Genomic DNA, 24,189 nt, shown 5'->3' on the forward strand with positions numbered 1-24,189 from the left:
TAGCATTAAGAGTAAAGATTATGTTGGTAACATATATGGACTATGTTCCAAAATGTTTTCAGTTATTTCATAACTATTACTGAAAAGGTGAGGTTGTCAGGTTCAGTAGATGATGCCACGGAATACCCCAGACCATTAATTGTGATTAACTTCAGTAGTATGAATATGACCCTGACTACACCAGTAGAAGGAATGTCCACCATAAAATCTGTAAAATCAGAAAAGAATATAGTGGTTATGATAAAATACAAACAAAGTTAATTAAAGAGAATGCTTCGGAGTTTACCAACATGTTAACTTACCTGTGTAACCAGTCGTTTATCAGTGGAACATTACCTGAATGGTTAAAATATGCTGATGTTAAACCTTTGTTTAAGAAAGGAGATAAAGAAATACTGCCAAATTTCCATCCAATTTCACTTTTGCCAGCATTCTTCAAAATTTTATAAAAGTATTATGCCATCAGCTTATCAATCATTTGACAGAAAATAAGATATTGTCAGAGTCACAGTTCAGATTTCTAAAGGGTTCTGATATTGAGAAGCCTATCTACACATATAGCAAGAATGTACTTAATTCATTGGACAATAAGTTACAGGATACTGGTATATTTTGTGATCTGTGAAAGGCACCTGACTGTGTAAATCATGATATCCTTTTAAGTAAATTATAAAATAATTATGTAACAGGAAATGTTGCAAAATGATTCACATCGTATATCTCAGGACAGGAAACAAGGATGTCATTAAGAAAAGACATGTATTAAGCTATCAGGCACCATTACGTTCTCTCTGCTACTACCAATTACGTCCACTACAGACTAAACCTCTGTCAGCTCACATGATGCTACAAGAAACTGCCAATACATGTCCCTAAGAACAGCTATGTAGAACTGGGAACTAATTGTATGTGGTGGCCCACCAGGTTGCATCTTGGGGCCCCTTACTTTTTTTGTATGTATTAATGACCTTTCATCTGTAACATTACCAGATGACCAGTTTATTTTGTTTGCAGGTGATGCAAACATTGCAGAAAATAGCCAAACAAGTGTTGTGTTAGAAAGTTTGGTTAATGAAATTTTCATGGACATTAATAAATGGTTCCTAGCCAACTGTTTGTAAAAAAAAACAAAAAAAAAAAAAAACCACACTGCATGCAGTTCAGAACCTGTAACAGAGTTTCCCTTGTATAGGGCTGCACCTGAACTAAAATATGATGGGAAGCAGATAGACAAAGTTGCGTGTGTTAAATTATTGGGATTGCAGTGTGATAATAAATTCAACTAGGAGGAGCATACTGCTGAGCTGCTGAAGTGCCTCAGCAAAGCTCTATTTGCAATGTGAATGTCATCAGACATGGATGATGTAAAAATAAAAATGCTGGAATACTACACACACTTTCGTTCCATAGTGTCATACGGCATTACTCATCAATCCAAGCTAAAGTTTTATGGGAACAAAACTGTATAATAACAATTGTGTGTGGTGTGAACTCAGGAATATCCTTCAGAGGCCCGTTCAAGGAATTAGGGGTATTAACTACTGTTTCTCAATGTATTTATTCCTTAATGAAATTTGTCATTAAAATATATCTCCTTTTAAAACCAAAAGTTCAGTTCATGGAGTCATTATTAATAAGAATTATCTTCACAAAGATTTAAATTTACTTACTTTGGTCCAGAAAAGCGTCCATTGATACAGAAAAACATTTTGAGTAACTTGCGAGCAGCTATAAAAAGTTTAACTGCTAATGAAGTTTGATGTGTATATGTTAAGAGTATCACCAAATAATGTGTTAGTACAAACTGACTTACATATACAAATTCAGTGCAATAGTGCAATCATTGTTAATAAGTTCTGTAAAATAATGTTTCTATTTAATGATACTCGGCTACAATAATCTAAGAATTGTCAGAAGCACACCTCACAGGGAAATGGTCCAGTTCAACATGTCAAAACTTCCCGATTTTTTTTTCTTTTTCTTTCTTTCTTTCTCTCTCTTTTTTTTTTTTTTTTTTTTTTTTTTTTTTTTTTTTTTTTTTTTTTTTGCGTGGATCAGATGTGTTAACCACTATGCCATCTGAACATAGTAGTCATTGCAACTGCAAAGACTACCCTAGCATGCCTCCCATCAGACCCAAATTCTCAACTTAGCCACGCACTACTGATGTAGTGCCCCTTGCCCATTATCCTCATTACTCACGACATTTGCCAATTCCTGCAAGCGTTTCCCGATTGGTCTTGATTCATAGTGGCTGCAGGATAAAAATATATAATTAAGATGAAAATGGCCAATGATCATTTCAGTGTGGATGCATCACCACACCCAGACTCTTAATCACAAGTGAGATGAATGTTACTGATTTCCAGGCTTCTTTGACCTACTTAAGTAGATTTAGGAAATTATATGGAAAAGGAAATCACAAAATTATGAAGTTTACTTCGAATAAATGTGCAGAGGAGATGTCATTAATAGGTAATACTGTAGAGAAATTTGTAGCTGACATGAAGGTTTTTGTTATCCCCTAAAAGCTGCGTATAAAGCCAACAGTCAGGATTCGAGTAAGAACTGTGTGCAAATGGCACTTTTTCATTTCGAGTGATAAAAGGCATGGACACTTTGCAGTTGGGGAATACTATATATATATATATATATATATATATATATATATATATCCTTGTAACCGCCCCCGGTGCAAAACCTGTCCCATGCACCCTCCCACCACCACCTACTCCAGTCCTGTAACCCGGAAGGTGTACACGATCAAAGGCAGAGCCACGTGTGAAAGCACCCACGTGATTTACCAACTGACCTGCCTACACTGTGATGCATTCTATGTGGGAATGACCAGCAACAAACTGTCCATTCGCATGAATGGACACAGGCAGACAGTGTTTGTTGGTAATGAGGATCACCCTGTGGCTAAACATGCCTTGGTGCACAGCCAGCACATCTTGGCACAGTGTTACACCGTCCGGGTTATCTGGATACTTCCCACCAACACCAACCTATCCGAACTCCGGAGATGGGAACTTGCCCTTCAGTATATCCTCTCTTCTCGTTATCCGCCAGGCCTCAATCTCCGCTAATTTCAAGTTGCCGCCACTCATACCTCACCTGTCTCTCAACAACTTCTTTGCCTCTACTCTTCCACCTCGACTGACATCTGTGCCCAAACTCTTTGTCTTTAAATATGTCTGCTTGTGTCTGTATGTGTGGATGGATATGTGTGTGTGTGCGAGTGTATACCTGTCCTTTTTTCCCCCTAAGGTAAGTCTTTCCGCTCCCGGGATTGGAATGACTCCTTACCCTCTCCCTTAAAACCCACATCCTTTCGTCTTTCCCTCTCCTTCCCTCTTTCCTGATGAGGCAACAGTTTGTTGCGAAAGCTTGAATTTTGTGTGTATATTTGTGTTTGTTTGTGTGTCTATCGACCTGCCAGCGCTTTTGTTTGGTAAGTCTCATCATCTTTCTATATATATATATATATATATATATATATATATATATATATATATATATATATATATATATATATAACAGTGGTTCTTGTAATCAATGTAGAAACACATGTAAAAATGGGAGAAAATAATTCATTGTGTTTGTCGGACTCAAAATAATTCATTGTGTTTGTCGGACTCTTGGTCTTTGCATCACAACACCTCTGTCATTAAGAGGATGACAAAAAGACTGTTAACATAATTTGAGTTCCACCAGGAACTAATAGCATGAATCAGCCTCTCGATAAAAAAATTTTTCATCTCTGTAAAGCATTTTTTGATAAACTGTCGGACAGTATAATTTCTGGTAGCTTTTTATCATTTCAGGTTTATCATTGAAACAATATTGTTAAACTTAAGGTGTTACTACATTGTTGGTTTGCATCACAACATTTTATGAATTTGATAAAGTATGCCTGGTACGCTGCACGGTATGCAGAACAAAGGCCATGACCATTTCGTACTCCATCCCAATTTTGTCTAAATAAGACTAGTAATTACCATGAAGTGCTTGAATCCATTTATTTCTCTTTTATCATTGTGCCTGGTGTGAGGAAATACAGTATTTATTCCCATCATCCAATAGACACTGCACATTTTTGTGATGACTACATGGAACAAACAAGGATCTGTTTCTTTCTTAGTAAAATATACATTATTCAAAAATTGTCATAAGAACTGTTCTGCAGGAATTGTTATAAAATATTTCATGTCAACAAATTAAAGTCCCATTTGATGGAAGTTGTAATGCAACGTCATACACTGCCTTGATTGTCTTTCCTCTACAAGTCATTTGTGTGACAATTATATACACAAGAGTTTAGCTGTCAATATGGACTGCAAAAATTACTTACGACGTATTCTTCCTATGTGTAAATTTTAGGGTAAGTTTCGACATGTTGGATTGGACCATTCTCTTGCAGTATATTGAACATTTCCACATTTTGTCACAAGTTATTTATTACCTTGTAAAATTTTTTGGTTTATTCCACATCCATGAGAACTATTTCATTGGAACCTGTAGAAGATACATTAGCATATTTGTTTTTCCTTATAAATATTTATTGCATCTATTTGTGTTTCTGACATGTTCTACGTTGTGGAGAATCTTCTCACTACAGATCTATTGGAGCAAAAAGTACATCTAATCTAATGTGTTGTGTTTTAGTGTCAATGGCTAGATTAAACAGCCCTTGGAAAGTGTGATATGTGCCTGTTGTATTAGTTGAAGAAAAACTGTTGCGTTTAACTCACGTCATAATTGATGTTATCATTAAGATGATATTGCTGTATTCTTCATGTAGATTCTCAAATTTTTGGGAAATGGAAATACAAAGAAAATTTCCTGTCTTGGTACCACAGATGAAATGTCAATGAGAGATCACTTGTTGGTTCCATTATATATACAACTGGAGCAATATTGAGATTAGAACATAATGTTAGATTTAAAAATTCTATTTCTAGGACAAATACCTTCTGCTGCTTCCACATGTTATGATTTAATTGTGATTGAACAGTACAATACTTAGTCATATGGCATTAAGCAATTGCAAATATTTTTTATCCAAGGTACAATGAGATTACTACAGCATACTGCATTAACAAGTATTTTAGTGTCAAAAATTAGAAGACGAAGAAGAAGAAGCATCAGCTTATAGAGTAGTGATAGGCCATACGCTCTCTGTGGCGAACTCATGGTGTTGCTTGAGTGAAAAAATATTGAAATCTGGTTATTTGGGCAAACATACGTGGTAACTATCTTGTTTTTACAGGGTTTTGAGTTATATTCTATACATCATTGTTAAAACTTGAACATTAAAGAAATAAGAGACCATTGTCGGCCATTTGCCTTTGGAGACAGAGTAAAACAAATTCTCAAAATATCTTGTTTATTTTGCAGAAGCATCACTACACTTTCCCCATCATACTTTTAACTGTGCAATGATGAAGTAGTGACTGGTTTTGTGATGTTTTAATGATTGTATAACAGTTTGAATATTGCTTGCAGAGGCTTTATTCCCTAAATTCTTTGTTTAGTGTGGAGGATGTTCTTTTAACAATGGGGTCATCTTTTTGCACGGGTCGTATAAGACCACCTTAGGCGCAGATATGTATCAATAAAATTCCACCTTAAAATCGAACAGTGGATACTGTAGGTTGAAATAGTGAAAATGTAATTAAAAGATAGACTGCTGCTTACAATAAAAGATGACTCATTAAGTTGCAGACAGGCACAATTAAGAGGCACTTACCCGTTATCTTTCAGCCACAGCCTTCATCATAAAACGAAAGAGAGACACATACACACATTCATTCACACAAACAAGCACATCTCGGGGCAGAGCAACTGCCGGAGATGATGGTTGAGAGAGAGAGAGGGAGAGAGTGTGTGTGTGTGTGTGTGTGTGTGTGTGTGTGTGTGTGTTTTTTTTTCTGATGAAAGATGTGGCTGAAAGCTGATGTGTAAGTGTCTTTTAATTGTGCCTGCCTGCAACTGAATGGGTCATCCTTATGGTAAATAACAATCTATATTTTCCTTATGTTGTTGAAATTTCACCTTATTTACCACAGCTAACCCCGTCTCATTAAATAGTGGTTCTTGTAGAATGTAGTTCAATCTTAACTACAAACTATGTTAATATTTTGCAAAATGAAGTTTCTATTGTAGCTGTAGGTCTAAATAAACAGCAGTGTCATTGCATTACACTTTCCATCAGCCAGCAGAGGCAATATATCTATTGAATGTTCCTGACGCACTTGTTGCATTAATTTTCTATGAAAAACCAAGTGTTGAGTTCACCACCAGGAGTGCAACTAAGTGTCAAAGTACTAATGGAATTATACAGACAGATGTAACTGATATGGTAGTGCCCACTGTGGCCAGAGATTAAAGTGGCACTAACAATGAAATATCACTTGCATCATCTTTGTTGTTGGCACAGTGTATGGTATCATGCATATTACTACGCAGTCTTTCAGTTCAAATTGCCTACCTCTATACATTATTGAATGTGAATCTCATGTCATTGTTAAAGATATTCACACAAATTCTAATTTGCACAACCCCTTTGACGATTGAGTTAGCTACATTTTGTACACAGCAATATCTGACGTAACATGCACCAAGTGCAAACTCATAGTACCCTCTATTTGTCAATGCAGACCATTCGAATTATGCACAATAGTTTACTTAGTGGTTAAACATCACAGTAACTATGACTTAATGAATGAAGCTGATGAATGAGGCTACGTGATGTGAGAAAATCAAATTTTTTTACCAACTAATTTATTGGAAATTGTTTCAGTAACAGTACATACCATACTGTATGTTGTGACGGAAACAAAGACAATGTGAGGGTTGTTACCTCATGGGGAACATTGTATTCTCGTATCACATTGGGTACTACTACATCTGTGTAACTTTTTTACCGCTTTGGCAGTCTGTTGTTGATGAACAAAATGATGAATGTTGCCAAAAGTTCACATTTTCATAGAGAATTAATGCACCAAGAACATTCATAAAACAAACCCATTATGAATGATCTGGTGGTAGTATAATATTAATAAATGATAATTAATTGGAACCCTTAGCTGCTGACAGATGTTGTTGATATACCTCGATGGGGACAGCTGAAAATGTATGCCCCGACCAGTACTCGAACCCAGGATCTCCTGCTTACATGGCAGACACACTATCCATCTGAGCCACTGAGGACACAGATGAATAGCGCGACTGCAGGGACTTATGCCTTACACGCCTCCCATCAGACCCACATTCCCAGCTGTCCACAATCTACATACGTAATGTACCTAATAGATATTTACCCATCCACTCATTACTCGCACACACTAAGGTGACGATACCCGTAAGAGTTCGAGCAACCTGTATGCATTCGCACAGACGAAGTTCAGTGGCTGGGTAGCCTTTAACTATATATATATGAAGATAGTAACTCTTCTCGAAAGAACAGATACCATTGATGACCATGCAGCTTCTCTAGAATAAATGATAATTAACTGAAACTCTCAGCTGCCGACAGGTGTTGTTGATATACCTCGAAGTGGACAGCTGAAAATGTGTGCCCCGACCAGGACTCGAACCCGGGATCTCCTGCTTACATGGTAGACGCTATATCCATCTGAGCCACCGAGGCTGCACAGTCATCAATGGTATCTGTTCTTCCGAGAACAGTTACTATCTTCATATAATGTTAATTTATTTCTTCCAGAATTTGCATTAGTTGAGAAAAGCAATTAACTCTTCGTGGAACTTACTGACAGTAAAATTGAAAATCGGTATTGTCATTAGTGTAAAGGGGAATCTTCCCTGCACCATCTTACACACTTTATTCTTATAGTGGAATACAAATCACAGAATACCGTACATGCCAACTTTTAACAAGGTGTAGAGATCAATTGGTTATGCTGTGATCTAGGCAAAAGCCAACCTGCTCAGGAATAATGGAGGTGTTAATGAACTTGGAATTTCTTCAATATGAGATGCTCCTGAACTTTCCACAAGAAGCTTACAAGTGAAATTAGTTAGTATTCTTGTTAGATTCAAGTAGAGGTACATCTTGAGCAATCTTTCAGGCCACTAAATAAACTTTTTTCGGTAGACAGTTTCTAAGTAGACAATTGCTGAAAATTACCTTTTCTTCAGTGCAGTGTGTGAACATATGAGGTGTGATCAAAAAGTAAATAAAATATCTGTTTTTTCTTGAAGAACCTTCATTTATTTATCATCAACTTTGTCAGTTAGTAAAATATTCTTGGGTGTCAAGGTGCATCAAGTGGTTAACTGCCCATGAGTTTCCAGCAGAGATCTCCTCTGCCATTGTCAAATGATTGACTGTTGTGTGAATGCCACACCATATATGGTGGCACGACTGCTTCAGCTCCCCAAACACAGGATCCCAGACTGTACTCAGCTGCAATCCACTGTCTCTGTCGAGGGTGTTGTCCGATATTTGATCTCTGTTGCTTCATTTATTCTGTTATCCCAGAAGCTATTGGTCCATTTAATAATAATGTCGTCAAATGCAATTCAGCATCAGTTTTCCATTGCATGTTCTGTTACAGCTGATTTTTCGGGATAACGAAGGCGGAAATGTCTTTCATGTTCTATACAGTGCTGTTCAATAGTGCAGATAGTCTGACAGACATGAAACTGCCCACACCCATACAGTATTTTGTATGTTCCCGGTGTTCCGAAGCCTACGTTGTCTTTCACAGGCTTCATTAGTTGCAAGATCTTTGCTTGGGGCCTGTGACTGTGTCTATTTTATATTCTTTCAGATGACGATTAATCTCCCTGTTACTGAGCTACAAAACAGTCAAAATGCAATCTTCTTCTTATCATCTTCAGAGGTGTTCTGCTTTCATGGCTTGGATGAAACTGCTTGTGAAATTTGTCTGTTGTTGTAATCGTTTTCCTTGAAAACTTTACCTAAATGGCTCAGTTCCCTTGGCGGGGTTTTGGCATTTGAGACGGGACCCAATATCCAGAATAATGAGAAAGACTTTGGAACTCCTCAAAGGGTCATCACTGGAAGAGAGTGTTATCAAAAAACCCCTCCCTTTGGCACCCACACCAACCACATTCTACAGTCTGGGATATAGTGAGCACCATGAGATCACAGACACTCTTCGACTTGTGTACTCTGGTACACTCTTGAGCTTTTATATTCAACAACCGAGTACTGTGTGTGTGTGTGTGTGTGTGTGTGTGTGTGTGTAAAAGATAGACGTACAACTTAAAGATTTCATGCTAGTGACTGAATACAATTTTACTCCCATGTACAGGCTAGCTATCTTGAGTCACATTCCACTTCCTAATATCACACACTGCTATGTGAATACCAGTGGATTGTTGATAACCCTGACCTTCCAGTATTTGACAACATATAACACATTCCCTGTGAAGCGAAAAAGATTAAGATCAAGATATCCCACTCTTACCACAGCCAGGACTCGTACTGAAAGTGAATGGAAATGCCATTGGCAACAACATTGTCTCCAAACTACCTTAACCAGAAGAAACACCTGGATTTGACCAGCCTTGGCAGTTTGGATTACAGTGAACAACATTCGAATGGGCTGTGGAACATCTGCAGACAAACTCCACAAGTGGAGGCAAATTTTCATCACCATTTTGTCACTGTGGTCTGGGACAACAGGCTGTTACGTTGTATCAACATCTCTTGCGTGTGCATACAAGGATCCTTCTGAAGATTTCCACACAGGGATGAGTGGTGTGATAGACTGTATAAAAGACTTTGATATTTGTCTATAGCTATTGTCATTCGTGTTCTATTGTACTTGAGATCTGTGTGGCTTGTTTATATTTAATAGTTTGGTTACCTTTGTAAATATACAGCTATTCTTGTGATTCAAAGACTCTTCTGTATGCCAGAAGATAAATAATAATAATTTCCATTGCTTAATTTTACATTGATTTCTCGTTAAAAACTTAAATGTCTAATGGACTTTGTGCAGGGTTGCAGAGAAGAGTGAAAAGAATCGGATGACTGTGAGCAATCTGAGCACCTGTTTTGGGCCTACACTGTTGCGTCCTGAAGAGGAAACTGTTGCGGCCATCATGGAGACAAAGTTCTTTAATGTCGTTATTGAGATACTGATTGAGAACTATGACAAGGTGTGTAAAGTTTGATATTGACATAGTATATCCCTTTTTCCTCTCCTCTTCCTATGGTCTGCTTGTAACACAACTATTATACATGATTGCTGGTAAGTCCTAGCCTTTCAAACAGGAGTCGCTCAAAGAATCTAGTAATAAATTAATAATCTAAGAAGAACTTGAAATACATATTTTGAAGATTTTAATAAAATACTGATTTTTCACAAACTGTCAAGTATTATTTAAGTTGTTGTTTGGAGAAGTACTCAGAATTAGTAGCATCAAATTATTGCAGTTTATAAGTAATATTTAAAAGTAAGGTAACCAGAGCTTTATTCCTTGATACACCAAGATATTGATATATCAGTAGAAGTAATGTGAATGAAAATATTGGATTTTGCACATCTGCAGCAAGACTTTTAATTTTCCAGTTTGTGGTGAAAATAAAACATGTACCAGTAATGCATGCATAAAAAATTGTGCTGATGAAAAATTATGTTTTAACCTATATTAGCAGTCTTACACCTAAAATCGCTGTCTGTCTTGCATGGAATAGTTAAAAGAAGTGGTTACTCAAAAAGAACTTTGGGGAGGGGGGGGGGGGGGGGCACATTTAGTATCTCCTACCCTAAGTGCTGCAACAGCTCATATGTTCTGTTGACAAACTTTGCACAGGTGTTACCAAATATGATATGAAACCTGTTCAAGAATTATTATGGCATGTTTCCTGTGACTTGCCTTTCAAAATTATCCCAACGTTATGTAATAACCATCTGTGTTCCCTGTTGATTCCTTGATGAAATAATCAAGTACTGGCCAATATTGCAGTACCAGCAGACTGTCATCATGACTTTCTTGGGGGCTGCTGTTTTAAATTTCTAAAATGGTGGAGAAGCATGTGTTGCCTTTTCATATTTGGTTTAACACAGTGTAGCCATGTTTTACTCCCAATAACAATACACCACACTGTTGAGACTCCATCATGAAAGTAAATCATACGGATGGAGTACAAATATATCCTAATGTTTTATGAGTTGTAATTCTCTTGGGTGCTCAGTAAGAACATGTCTTTCTACAGCTGAATAGCTCATGAAGGTTTGTTAGTAATACAACTAAGAGAGATGTGCTAATTTCCTGATGCTTGCTTTCAGTACGGAAATATATTATCATCTGTAGTGGGCAAATTTGGCTAGTCTTATTGTATCATCTCATGCACAACTGTTGATGTTAATTAATTCCATGCATGAGATCTACACCAGTGTTTGTCATATAAGAATTAACACATTATTCCTCACGAAACTGAAAGTAATATTGTCTGCTGCTGAAGTACTCTTTAGAAGTGAAAACAAAATCATGATACTAATGTACAAGTTGCATCATATTTTTGTGGGCTTCTTAAAATTGGTAGTGTGATGGTCAGAAATGTTGCATGAAATCTAAAACTAAAATAAAATAACTTTGTGACTGACAGATTGTGATGGAGTGCAGCATTGCCATGCCTGACGAGGCTGTACATTGTACCTATAAGTGTATAGCATAGTGAGCACTAGATGCTTGAGAAGAACTAAATGTGGCTGGCACCTATCACACTACTCTCTGTAATGCCAGTCACAAAGCTATTTTAAACAAAGTATTCTACTTATAAGCAAATCTTGTATTGAAATGCTGTGGCCATAACGAGATATTAATATGAAGAAATATGCTAACAGTAAAAAAAATCTTTTTTACTTACTTTTAGAATAAAGGTTGTAAAATTACACTTTGAAAGTAAAGAAACAAACTATATTAAAAGTGTGTTAAATATTGGTCATTGCAAGTTTCCACCAAACAAGGTGGAGTAGCTATAGCTCATTGGGAGCCTGTCTGCTTCATGTTGCTGTAATGCAGTAATAACAAGGGCTGCAGCAATACGATCATTGTTATTGACAGAAGTGTTGTTATTAATCTTCTCAAGCTTTTATTTAGTCTATTTAGTGAAAAAATATCATTAATTTCCACCTGAAGAAATAAAAGGTTTAACTTTTTGCAGATATTCCGGACATCCCCAGAGCCATCTGAAATACCAAATCTACCTGCAACTACACAGATACAACCACAGCTTGGGATGGCCACTAATATTGCTGCTGCTACAAATGGAGGCATTCCTCTACACCATAACCATAACCACAACCATGTTATACCTCCACCTAGAGCAAAGTATGCTCATCAGCAGTCATCACATGCTGTTGCACATGTACGTATAATTACATTTTCCAAATTTAAAATTTGACATAACAGGTTTTGAGATAATTCTTCTTATAATAAATAGAACTCCCCAATACTTACTTTAAGAGTGAAATGAAAATGCTGTGAACAGAGGTTCTATTAATGATGGATTTTAAAATAAATTCGAGCATTATAAATTTTGATTTAAAGTACTTGGTGTTTACTCATTTATACTGATTTGAGTTAGCACTTCATTTTTGAAACTAGAATTGTTTTCATCTTTTGATGCACTAGTATTACCAAAGTCAGCTAGCTGTCTTGCAGGATGAAAAACTGAGAGGGCCTCATATGTCTGTCTTGAAGTTATTTTTCTTCTTCTTCTTCTTATTTTCTTTCTAAAAGCTGCATAAGGTGCAGTTTGCTTGACCAGTTCAGTTACTTCTTTGTGGAACACTTGGACAAGAAGGGCAAATACAAATGTTTGAGATAATCTTGAACACTGTGGTCTTGCACATTCCAGTCTGTAGATTACAAAGCGCAAGAGAATATTCTTTTTTTTCTCTCTCTCTCTCTGAACATACTGAAATGGAACTGTGCTTCCGCTATTTTGAACTTTTGAGATATGACATTGAGGACTGGACATTAAAAAGTTGATGTCTTTATATAGAAAAGACCTGGCAATAAGTGTAATCTTCTTTAGTATTATTTGTCTGAGCTTTTCAAAAGTATGTACTTCTTGTGTAAAGTGTTTTTCTTTAGATGCGTAAAATAAATACTGACAGGCTTAGGATAGTAAATGCCTTCCCCATATAACAATGCACTTTTTAAAATGTTTTGTGGTACTAGTTTTTTCTGCCCTCATTTCTCACAAGGAGAGGTCACAGGCATGGGATCGAATGTTTGAAACCAGCTATATGGTGATGTAGGTCAGGGCACTAGGTGTCATACCCTGCAGCTATTCACCCTGATAGGCCCTCCTTTGTGAGTAACCAATGCATAAAAATTTCATAATTTTGTTTGATTTCTCAAGAGCTTTAAAGGCGAGCTTTGCACAGACTAGTGGTACAATGTAATGGTGAAGGTATCCCTTCATTTCATATGCAGAAGGTTGTGGGTTTGTATCTCATCAGGTGCTTTGAAATTTTTTGCTTTTTAATCTTAATCAAAATTATTTTGATCATTATTTTTGTTCAGTTAGTGGTTTAAATGTACTTTTTTATTTCTGTTCTTTTGTTACACTATTTTAATCATTGTTTGAACTTCATGATTTACTCTCATGTTTTCTTCTTTTCGTGCTTTTTCAATTTGGAATGTGTGTGCGTGTGAATTTAATTAGTTTTATTTGTATCTCATAATATTTAAACTTTTAAAATGGGTGATCTATTTGTTATTAACAAAAGATAAAATAATCTACTTATATTGACTGTGCAATAGTGTCAAAAATGTGTGTTTCATTACAAAATGTTCAGTTTTTTTTTTTTTTTTTTAGTGGTGATTGTCACACAAACTATCGAAACACAAATTCTTGTTGCCCTATGTACAAAATAACACAGACGAAAATGTAAATGAAAGAAGGGATTGTAAATAGAATTGAATTCAAGTAAATAATGAATGCAAATAACATAAATGAAAATACAAGATGATGGTACAGAAGAAATTAAATTTAATACATAATAATTAAAATCACATGAACAAATTTCCAAGTGAAAGGAGAATGAAAGGAAGAAAAAAATAAGGGCAAATAAGAAAATTAATATCTTGATTAAAATGATGTGAATAAGGATTAGGAAGAAAATATTGCACTTAAACCAATTAATTGAATGCAAATAATGATCAAAATCATTTCAATCAAGATTAAAAAATAAAAACATTTCAAATCACTTGATGAGATATGAACCCACTACTTTTTGTGGGTGGCAAATGAACATTAACCATTACTCTGTGCCCCCAGCCTGTATATCCCTGCTATTTTTAAAGCTTTAGAGCAGCAAGTGCAATCAAGAAATGTTTTTGACGATGACTCGTAAACAAGGGCCCACCAGTATGAATGCCTGCAGGATGTAGTACCTTGAATCATAACATACACAGCCGTATAGTTCCCAAAAGTCAGTCCCAAGCTTGGAACCTCCCCTTATCAGTATTCCAGAAAAAGATATATCTGATTCAAAGAACTTTGTAACAATTTTGCATTTATTGTTGTGGGACTACTGCTGTGTTTCATTTTCAGAAATATCCATTTAGAAAAATTATAGGCAAAGGCAAGTTCCATTCAGAAATTTGTTAAATTCTACAAAGGACAGATGGACTGGACATTACTTACTTTCAGGTAGCACATCTCCAGTGTATATTATTCAAGCCCATGAAGATGAGTATACTTAGTATTCATAGTTTAAAAAATTACAGCGTACATTTTCTGGGGAGAAAGGGGAAGAGGCTGGAGGAGATTGAGTTGGGTGTTAGGGACATATGTAAGAAGGAAGGAGATGGAAAGATGAAGAAAGCAGTGCAGTAGCAGCAGCAGTAGTGGTTCCTATTCATTTTGAATTTATTCTTAGTTAGTGCTATTGAATTATTTATAGCTGAGTCTACATTTTAGCTTCAAATTTTATTCACCTCTATATCACTTTCACAGAAATTTTGGTCATGTCCTGGTATTACAGTTTAAGAACACAAACATAATTTATATGTGCAGGCATTTAAGAACTTCGTAGCTCTAGTTTGACAAGGATGGAGCAGTTAGTTGGCCATGGCCTTTTCGCATTGGGAACCATCCTCTTGCTTTAGTAATTTAGAGGGTAACTAGATGGGGTTAGGGTTTTCATGTGCCCAGCTTCAACGGCAGTCTGTTAACAACAGTGCAGCCTCATCTGGTTTATCCCTCGTGTACAATATTGGTTTGTTTATGCATTTTTCCAAAGAAGTTATTTCACAGTATAAAGTTGTGCAACTCTTGTTCATTTATTTCTCAACTCTAATCCCCGTGCACAATGTACACAAATTATCAGCTGAAGTCAGGACAATGACAAAATGGTTGATTTACATTTTCTATACCACAAGTTCCCATTAGTCTGCCTGAATCACTGCACATGCTGTCAAGGGGTGTAGGATGAGCTGACTTCCTGACCAGTTCTCAGGCAAATCACTTTATCTTACACCCAGTGGCATGTGCATTTCGAAAACAGTGATATGCATCACTCTTTTATGGATACTATCTTCTTTTAGAATATGAGCTTAGAAGACCTGGAAGTATTCTGGTCTGAGCACAGTATCAGTAAACAATTGAGAATGAAATCTTTGTCTCCTGGATCACTGGAATGATAAAATTACATTGCAGCAGGTGCATTCTCCCATAACTATACTTATCTCATCATTCCATATTAAATGGCTCCCAGCTGATATAACAGTATTGTGGAAAGGAAAGCTGCTACTCACCAAATAGAGGAGATGGTGAGTCGCAGATAGGCACAACAAAAAGACTGTCACAATACAAGCTTTTGGCCAAACAGGCCTTTGTCAAAAACACACACACACACACACACACACACACACACACACACACACACACACACACACTCGACTGTAGCCTCTGGCACCTGAAGCCACACTGTGTGTGTGTGTGTGTTAATTCCAGTGAAGTCCTTTTTGGCTGAAAGCTTACTTGTTTGACAATATTTTTGTTATAACTATCTGTGGCTCAAGACCTCCACTATATGGTGAGTAGCAGTCTATCCTTAATCATAATATTGTCATTGTTACTTGATTTTCCATTGTTTGATACTACTAGATGAGGTGGTGCTGAGGTTAGCATACTGGACTTGCATCCAGGGTGGTTGCACTTCAATTTCCCACTCAGCCATCCAGATTTGGATTTCCCATTGTTTCCTTAAATTGCTTAAGGTTAATGTTGGAATGGTTCATTAAGAAAAGATACAGCCTTTTTATTAACTGAATACAAACGGTCAGAAAAATGTCTTCATAAATTACATGATCAATTCAAGCATTGTCCATCAAGTCAGATGGCGCACTGTTTAAGGCACTGGTCTCATATTTAAAAGGAGCAGGGTTTATATAAAGGAAAAAAGGTTAATTCATGTTCATCAATGAAACTGAGGCCTCTACTTCACTATGGTACTGTTGAATCACATAGACAAGCAGGCAGGCACAGAAACGTATACTATTTATGTAAAGGCTTCTGATTTCTGTTGACTGTGGACTAGAACAAGATAATATTGGGTGAAGCGTTTAGAAAAAATGGAATGGGATACCTTCTTAGTTGTTATTCCAGCTTCCTCTTCTATAATTTGAAAACAAGGGTAGGAGTTTGTTAGATCTTTTTGGGGGAACAATATCAGCAGTATTTTCCTCAAGCGGTTTAGGGAAATACGAATCTGGATGCCCGTGGGAAATATAAACCCTATTTCTACTGAATGTGGGTCCAGTGTATTAAGCACTATGCCTCCTTGATCAGTTAATTTGTAGGTGGCTACCTAAATTTCGATGTGAAATGTACCATATTTTTAACATCAAGATCTTTGGGTACCAATAGATCATTGACATATCAAAAACTCTGATATGGCGATGTGGATTACTTGATGTAAGGACCAAGTTAAATGGAGGTTCATAGGTTAGACAAACATTTGTGCTGCTAAATATGCTGACACTGTGTTAGTGAAACTGTATTTTCTATTGGAACAGCTTGTCCGCACATACGACACTCCAACGCCTGTATCGTTGGGAGGAGGAATGAATCACGTAGGAATTACAGGGCCAGGGTATGGTATTTCACCGACTCCGAGTGCACATACGACTGGTCTTCCTGCTGCAGCTCATCATAAGTTGCAGCCTTCCATTGTGTCAAGTCGAGTCAGTCCTTCCAGTGTTTCAGCTTTTTCTGAAAGCAACCTGCTGAGTCTTGGGCATCCGTCTTACCACAGCTACCACTCCAAGCCCCATTATTTTTACAGCACAAGGGGTGAGTATGATAATGTATTACACAAAGTTAGCTGCTTGAGAACTTTCTTAAAAGAGATACACATATGATTTTACTTTTTGTGCTTACATTACATGTTACAAAATGTTAATTCACCCTCACCTCTCTCTCTCTCTCTCTCTCTCTCTCTCTCTCTCTCTCTCCCTCTCTCTCTCTCTGCAATTATAAAGCAAATGAGAGGAGAGGAAAGGTTTCAGTAAAACAGGACTAGTAAGGGACCAGATGATGGCAGACAGCAGGAGAGGATAGGCCAGGATTTAAATTATTTGCATTGAATGTATCCTATCAACTTGAATTGTCCTTTTTCTGGTGTGGCTTTGATGTTGAACAGTTATACTTGCTCCAACCCTATCTGCTTTGAAGGATGCTTCCAAATAAAGTTTCTTTTAGCTTTTGTTCTGATGAATACTGATGGTCAGAACATTACAAGCATTCCCCTCCTGTGAAAATATTTGTGCTTAGGCTATGTACATGACACATGACATAATGCAAAAGGTATTTAACATATGTGATGGAATGGAGAAATTATTCATTTGGCTTCTGTGTGGAGAAAAAGGGAAACATTTTGTTTGGATGCCAATAAGAAATGCTATATTGTCTTTGCATGGCAGCTTAGAGTGATTATCATGTAAATGGTGAGTTTTACCTGGTTTTCACATGTTGATGGTATTACTGTCAATCAGAAACAGTTAGATGACCGTGGAATCATTCATAGATATCAAGGCTTTGAGTATATTTGCTTAATCCAAGATCATAGGTATCAGAAGCCTAGCTGACTGTGGATTATATTACTCTTGGGGGAAAAAGTTTTTAAAGTATACATTTCTTTGCACATCATTGAAAATGGTCATATGAAATGGGCAGTCCATATTTATAATCCACTTTAATTGATCACATTATCAATTACTATTTTAATGGACATGAGAACATTATAATTGGACTATGAAAATGAGAAATAAGTTACCTGGTCAGCTAGATCCAGTTTCCTGTTAAATGTCAGCAGTCACATACCTCTTCACCAAGAGGACCCTAGCTCAACATGTGAACTGTGGGGTATGCACCAACCAGTGATTGCAGTATTACAGTATTGAGAACATGGGATGTGTTTGTTACAGTGGCTAACTTGTAATCTGTGGAATGTATAATAATAATAATCATCATTATTGTTATTTTTATTATTGTTATTATTTTGTCACCCATTTGCTTCCCACCATGGTTGATTTCTTCCCAACAAATTCGACATTTTCCACAGACACCATTATCTGTGTCTTAGGGATAAAAGAATGCTACTTTGCTTGTTTTACAATTTATTATTAATGTTACTGCAAAACCTAGGTTTTGGGTTATAAGCCCATTTTCAAGTACACTACTGATTCCCAAAGATGACAATTCACAGATAAACATGATGACAAGGCAAAGATAATCATCTCGACTTCTTAAGGTATCGATTCATAGCTTAATATAAAATTACGTAAGTGACAATTTTTTAACAAATTACGTAATTACACAATTCAGCACTTACCCTAACATGACAGGACTAAAGTTATACACCAACCAAGAACTTTTTAACTATGATGGACTGGGGCGCAAAGTTTTGCTTTTATCCTGGGGTTGTGATCTCATCTAAAAGAGATGAATAATTGAATTGGGTTTGCTAATTTAATAATAGGTGTGGGGATATACACATCTGTCTTTTAATTTCTATAATTTCTAATTGGTTGAGTTTAGCCCCCTTTTCCTCTGTGTGTTAAGACTTGTACATCTATTGTGTATTTGTGCTTATTGTTCAGTCAATGTTCTGCAAAGGCTGAATCAGGCTTCTTCAATCTCCAGCTTCTGTATTGTTCTTTAAGCCTGGTGCAGAGTGATCTTCCCATCTGTCCAATGTAGCAAGACTGACACCCGCGGCATATGGTTTTATAAACTCCACTTTTTGTGATGGCTGATTGTTTGTCTTTTGTATTGAACAAGCAACTACCTATTGTCTGAGGGACATAGAAAAACACCAAGAAACCCTTTGCCTTCAAAATGTTACTTATCGTATTTGATGTTTTCCTATAAAATGTAATCTGCGCCATTTCTTTTCCAGTTTGTCTGTGTTTTTCGTTTTGGACAGTATGGATCTGGCTTGCTTCTTCATCTTTTTACCTAAAATTTTAAAACTGATGTGGGGGTTAAATTCATTAAAGTTCCTGGTCAGAATCTTCTTGGGACATACGGGTAGAAAGGAGACAGTGTATCATGTGGGGGAATGCTGCATGTTTATAGGTTGTAAGATATGAACCAGTGGCTCACTGATATAAAGGTCAGCATGGAGTTGGGGAGGGGGGGCAGCATAAATTTCCTGGACATCAGCTTAAATATAAAGGCAGTAACCATAAATTTAAAATTTGCTGAAAAGATGATTCATCCCTGCTTCCTCCAACATCCTACAACCTATAAACATGCAGCATTCCACCACAACATTCATTGTCTCATTTCTATCCTTATGTGCCAAGAAGACTTTGACCAGGAACTTAACACAATAAAAGCTATAGCCACAAATAATGATTTTTAACCCCCACATCATTGATAAAATTTTAGGTAAAAAGATAAAGAAGCAAGCCAGGTCCCTACTGTCCCCGATAAAATACACAGACTGGAAAAGAAATGGTGCAGGTAACCTTTTATGGGGAAAACATCCAAGAGGATAAGTAACATTTTGAAGGCAAAGGCTTTCTTTGTGTTTTTCTATGTCCCCCAGACAATAGGTAGTTGCTTGTTCAATGCAAAAGCCATCACAAAAAAATGGAGTTTATATAATCACATGGCATGAGTGTTGGGTCTTGCTCCAATGGACAGATGGCGAGGTCAATCTGCACCAGGCTTAAGCTGGAGATTGAAGAAGCGTGATTCAGCCTTTGCAGAAATAATCACAAATACATAATAGATGTACAGGTTTTACACATAGAGGAAAAGGGGGCTAAACTCAACCAATTTGAAATCTTAGAAATTAAAAATGAGCAAACCCAATTCAGTTATTCACCTATTTTAGATGAAATCACAACCCCAGGATAGAAGGAAAACTTTAGGCCCCAGTCCATCGTAGTTAAAAAGTTCTTGGCTGGTGCATAACTTTAGTCATGTCAGGGTAATTGCTGAATTATGTAATTACGTATGTAATTTGTTAAAAAATTTTACATTAAGCAATGGAAAGATACCTTAAGAAGTTGAGACGATTATCTTTGCCTTGTCACCATGTTTATGGGTGCATTTTCATCTTTGGGAAGCAGTAATGTACTTGAAAATCGGCTTATAACTCAAAACCAAGGTTGTGCAGTAACATTAATAATAAATTGTGAAACAAGACCAAAAACAGTGTTTGTTTGCATAATTCACAATGTTTCACGAAGAACCCACAGTTAATGCAATTAAAATGCCACTGTGGTTTCATGAGCAAAATTGTTAATTTCATTTGATTTCTTGTTTCCCAAAACTGCCAAATTTTAATCCTAGGGAAGACTTGCTGTTTGTTCCAAGCACCTGTTCAAAATTCACATGCTGTCTCCCCATAATCTGAGGGAACAGTTTGAATTATAACTTAGGTATCTGATGCTATGTACCTCTGGCCACATAGGGGTGACCAACTGGTTCCTTGCCATTACAAACAACAACTGTTTTGCATGCCTAAGGATGACCAACATGCAGCTAAGTAATTTGTGCAAATGCCCTGATGAATCACGTTTTTGCTGTCATCAACTAAATACAAATCTTTTTCTTATTTTGAGAGGAGAACTGTAAAGGAGTGATAAAATGAGTAATGTGATGAGTGGTATACAGTGCCCACTACTACACTAATATGTAGCAGAAACAGTATGTTTCTTTGGTCTCCTGTGTCTACTACTACTTGTCATAGTTGAAAAAAATTGAGAAAAGCCTAGAAAGTTTAAAGTAAAACTACTATTTTGCTGTGCCCAATAAATGGCAGAAAAGAGGTATAAATTGGAATTTCAACACATTATGTTTTTCGGCAACGACCTGATTATTGTTATCCAAGTTGAGAGTTGATGTAAATTTATATTCCACATCACTGAATTCTCCCCATGCAAAAATTTGTGTAAATTGTGTGCATCCATTTTCATAGCAATTTTATTTGTATAAAATAATGAAGCCAAATGATAGAACAGTCTGATTTCAATTAACTAAATTAACTTCTTATATTGTGTGCTCATATTTTGTCATTACATATACTGATGTAGGTAGTCCTGAACGCTTGGATGTCAGTATGAGCAGTTCAACAGAAACTCTGCCTGTCTCTGTGAGGGATGGAAGTGGTAGCCTGGTCCACGTCCAAGACTCGCCACAGAAGAACAAGAGAGGTATGTAACATTAAAATGGTGCAGATAAATGCTTTCAGGGATTCCACATTTTCATGTTGCAGTTAAAAGCAGAACATTACTCTTCATTGTATCCAGGCATTATAAAGTTAGGGGTGGACTTTGCAAGAGGTAGCATAATGAGTTCTGTTTTTACTACTTCAAAAATGGAGTTGTGCCCAATGGCTCAGTTTCGGCAGCTTACTGGTGGCACAGAGGGAGATGATGATTGTTAAAAATGAGGGACATAGATAGCAGAAATAAAAAAAAATTGAAGAATTAATGTTACATGACAAGTAAGGCCACACTCAGAAGGAGGCAGTTCATTGACCCTCACCCCCGGGCTGGCCTCGGGCTTCAGATTTATCATCTATCTTTTTACTAAGTGAAAAGTTTTGCCCTTCTAGGGTCTGATTGAACTAGTTGACTATGGAAGTTTGTTGCTCCACAATCAAAGTTTTCGTGGAATTTTTTTCCAATTTTTAATCAGGATGACTAAAATTATGTTCTGGATCACTTGCTATTTGCACAGATGGTTAGTAGAACAACAGTGATTCAACACCACAATATTATGCGCTAAACAAGCAAGACCCTCATGCAAAATTGAATCAGCCCAAAATTTAAATGTTAGAAAAAATGAGTTATGTAATTTGAGTTTACTTTTATTGTCAGTAATATGCATTGAAGGAATTGTTAATTAATCTCTGATCACTGTTTCTACTTAAGAGCAACATTATTACTTTACATTGCAGTTTAATCGTGAGATATTTTCTGTTGTATTCTGACTTAGTCAGGTTGGAGATAACCGACATATAAATGTAAAAATTACACATTCTTATAAATGATCCTGTATTAGTCAAGACTGCAAAATTTATTTGAATTATGCTAAATAGTTTTTTGGCTAAAACACCTAGCCATCTTCAAGTCTGAAACTTTATAGAAAATTACACATGAGGGAGATTAGTATGTGATAAACTGTCATTATAACAAAGGTTATGCAAAGTCAGTACATACCAAATATGATAAACATTGCTGCATTGCCAAGCCAGTAAGAGACACATTGTCATCAGTTAACTACATGCTTGTTCGTAACAGCATTCATAGTGCAACCTTTATGTACATGTACAGATTGATGAACATTAACAATATTTTCGAAAAGAAAGTTGCTACTCACCATGAAGCAGCGATGCTGAGTCGCAGATAGACACAACAGAAAGATTGTCACTATTTTTTTCCCACTATCTGGGACTAAGCATATCTGCTAAATGGTGAGTAGCAACTTTCTTTTTCATAATTTGTTACATTTCATCTTGGATTTTCCATTGTTTGGTGAACATTAATATAAACATTGTTTAAAAAAATACAGATAAATAGAAAATATGGTACAGTGTGTCGCTGTACCACATAATTCATCCCCAAATGTGTGAGATCATCATACATATTGCACAAGAACATTGTATCAGCTATTATCCGTGTCATCAAGCTTCAGTAAGTAACTGAAAAATATACCTGTGTCAGGGCAGGCAGAATACTGACTGATGTTATGTGCTAGAGCTTACAGGAGAACTACTTGCCAGTAGGTGTCACTGCATTTATAGAACATTAATTCAAGCAGAAGAATGGTTGTACCAACCATTAAATGATGTATACAGAATGTTATAATAATAATTGTAGATGTATACAGAATGTTATAATAATAATAATTGTAGTTAAACGAGTGGAGAAGCCCAGATAACAACAGACAGCATAAGTGTAATATACACTTGTATTTCAAAGTGTCAAGATACCAGTAGATGGCATATAATGTAATTCAGAATAATAATAACAAAACCTATATTATCATAATACTAAGCTATTACTTGTAACTAATATGAAGCATTGAAGCATCCAATATTAAAGGATATAAAATCATACGTAAGTGAGGTATGAACTGAGACCCACTTTGCTTCATCGTCAGAATGTAAGTTAATGGCATAGGCAGTTCAGAAGTATATGAATGGATTGCGTGGCAGCATTCATAACAACAATGTTCACATAGTGAATATTATATAATTTAGAGGCACTTGTAAAACTTGGGCATCATTTTAAATACATGGTTCAGTTACATTAATATGACCACCACCTATGTTGGACGTCATTGTGCAATAACCATCCACAGATGGCAGGTAGCAGCAATAGCAGTGGAGGGTATGTAAAACTTGTCGGGGGGGATGTGGAAAATAGCACAGTTGTTGTCGTATTGCAGGTACGGAGTGATTTATCTGATGTCCAAAAGGGCATGATTGTTGTTTTTTGGACCAAGGGTGTAAACTGTTTTTGTGCCGCCGTGGTTAAAGTGTACCGTGCATGGAAAAATGGCACTGTCCAAAACCAGCACCAAGGCAACGGAGTTGTATCACAAGCCATAGATGGTAGGGGTGAACACTGGCTGCAGAGATATGTAGGGGCAAATAGATGCTCAACTGTTGAGTAACTGATCACTCAGATGAACCAAGGGCA

At 36.5% G+C, this 24,189-nt stretch overlaps 1 protein-coding gene across 2 annotated transcripts in view; it reads left to right on the forward strand.

Annotated features, from left to right (window-relative positions):
- Positions 1 to 24,189, forward strand: part of LOC126199279 (rho GTPase-activating protein 10) — a 596,616-nt gene that overhangs the window by 551,094 nt on the left and 21,333 nt on the right. For both annotated transcript variants that reach the window (XM_049936087.1, XM_049936088.1), the window contains exons 15-18: positions 9,999 to 10,158; positions 12,170 to 12,373; positions 17,041 to 17,317; positions 21,574 to 21,693. In XM_049936087.1, the coding sequence (XP_049792044.1) occupies positions 9,999 to 10,158; positions 12,170 to 12,373; positions 17,041 to 17,317; positions 21,574 to 21,693 (761 nt within the window). The remainder of the gene's footprint in view (positions 1 to 9,998; positions 10,159 to 12,169; positions 12,374 to 17,040; positions 17,318 to 21,573; positions 21,694 to 24,189) is intronic.

Source organism: Schistocerca nitens, chromosome 8, assembly GCF_023898315.1.
Source record: "Schistocerca nitens isolate TAMUIC-IGC-003100 chromosome 8, iqSchNite1.1, whole genome shotgun sequence".
Taxonomy (NCBI): Eukaryota; Metazoa; Arthropoda; class Insecta; order Orthoptera; family Acrididae; genus Schistocerca; species Schistocerca nitens.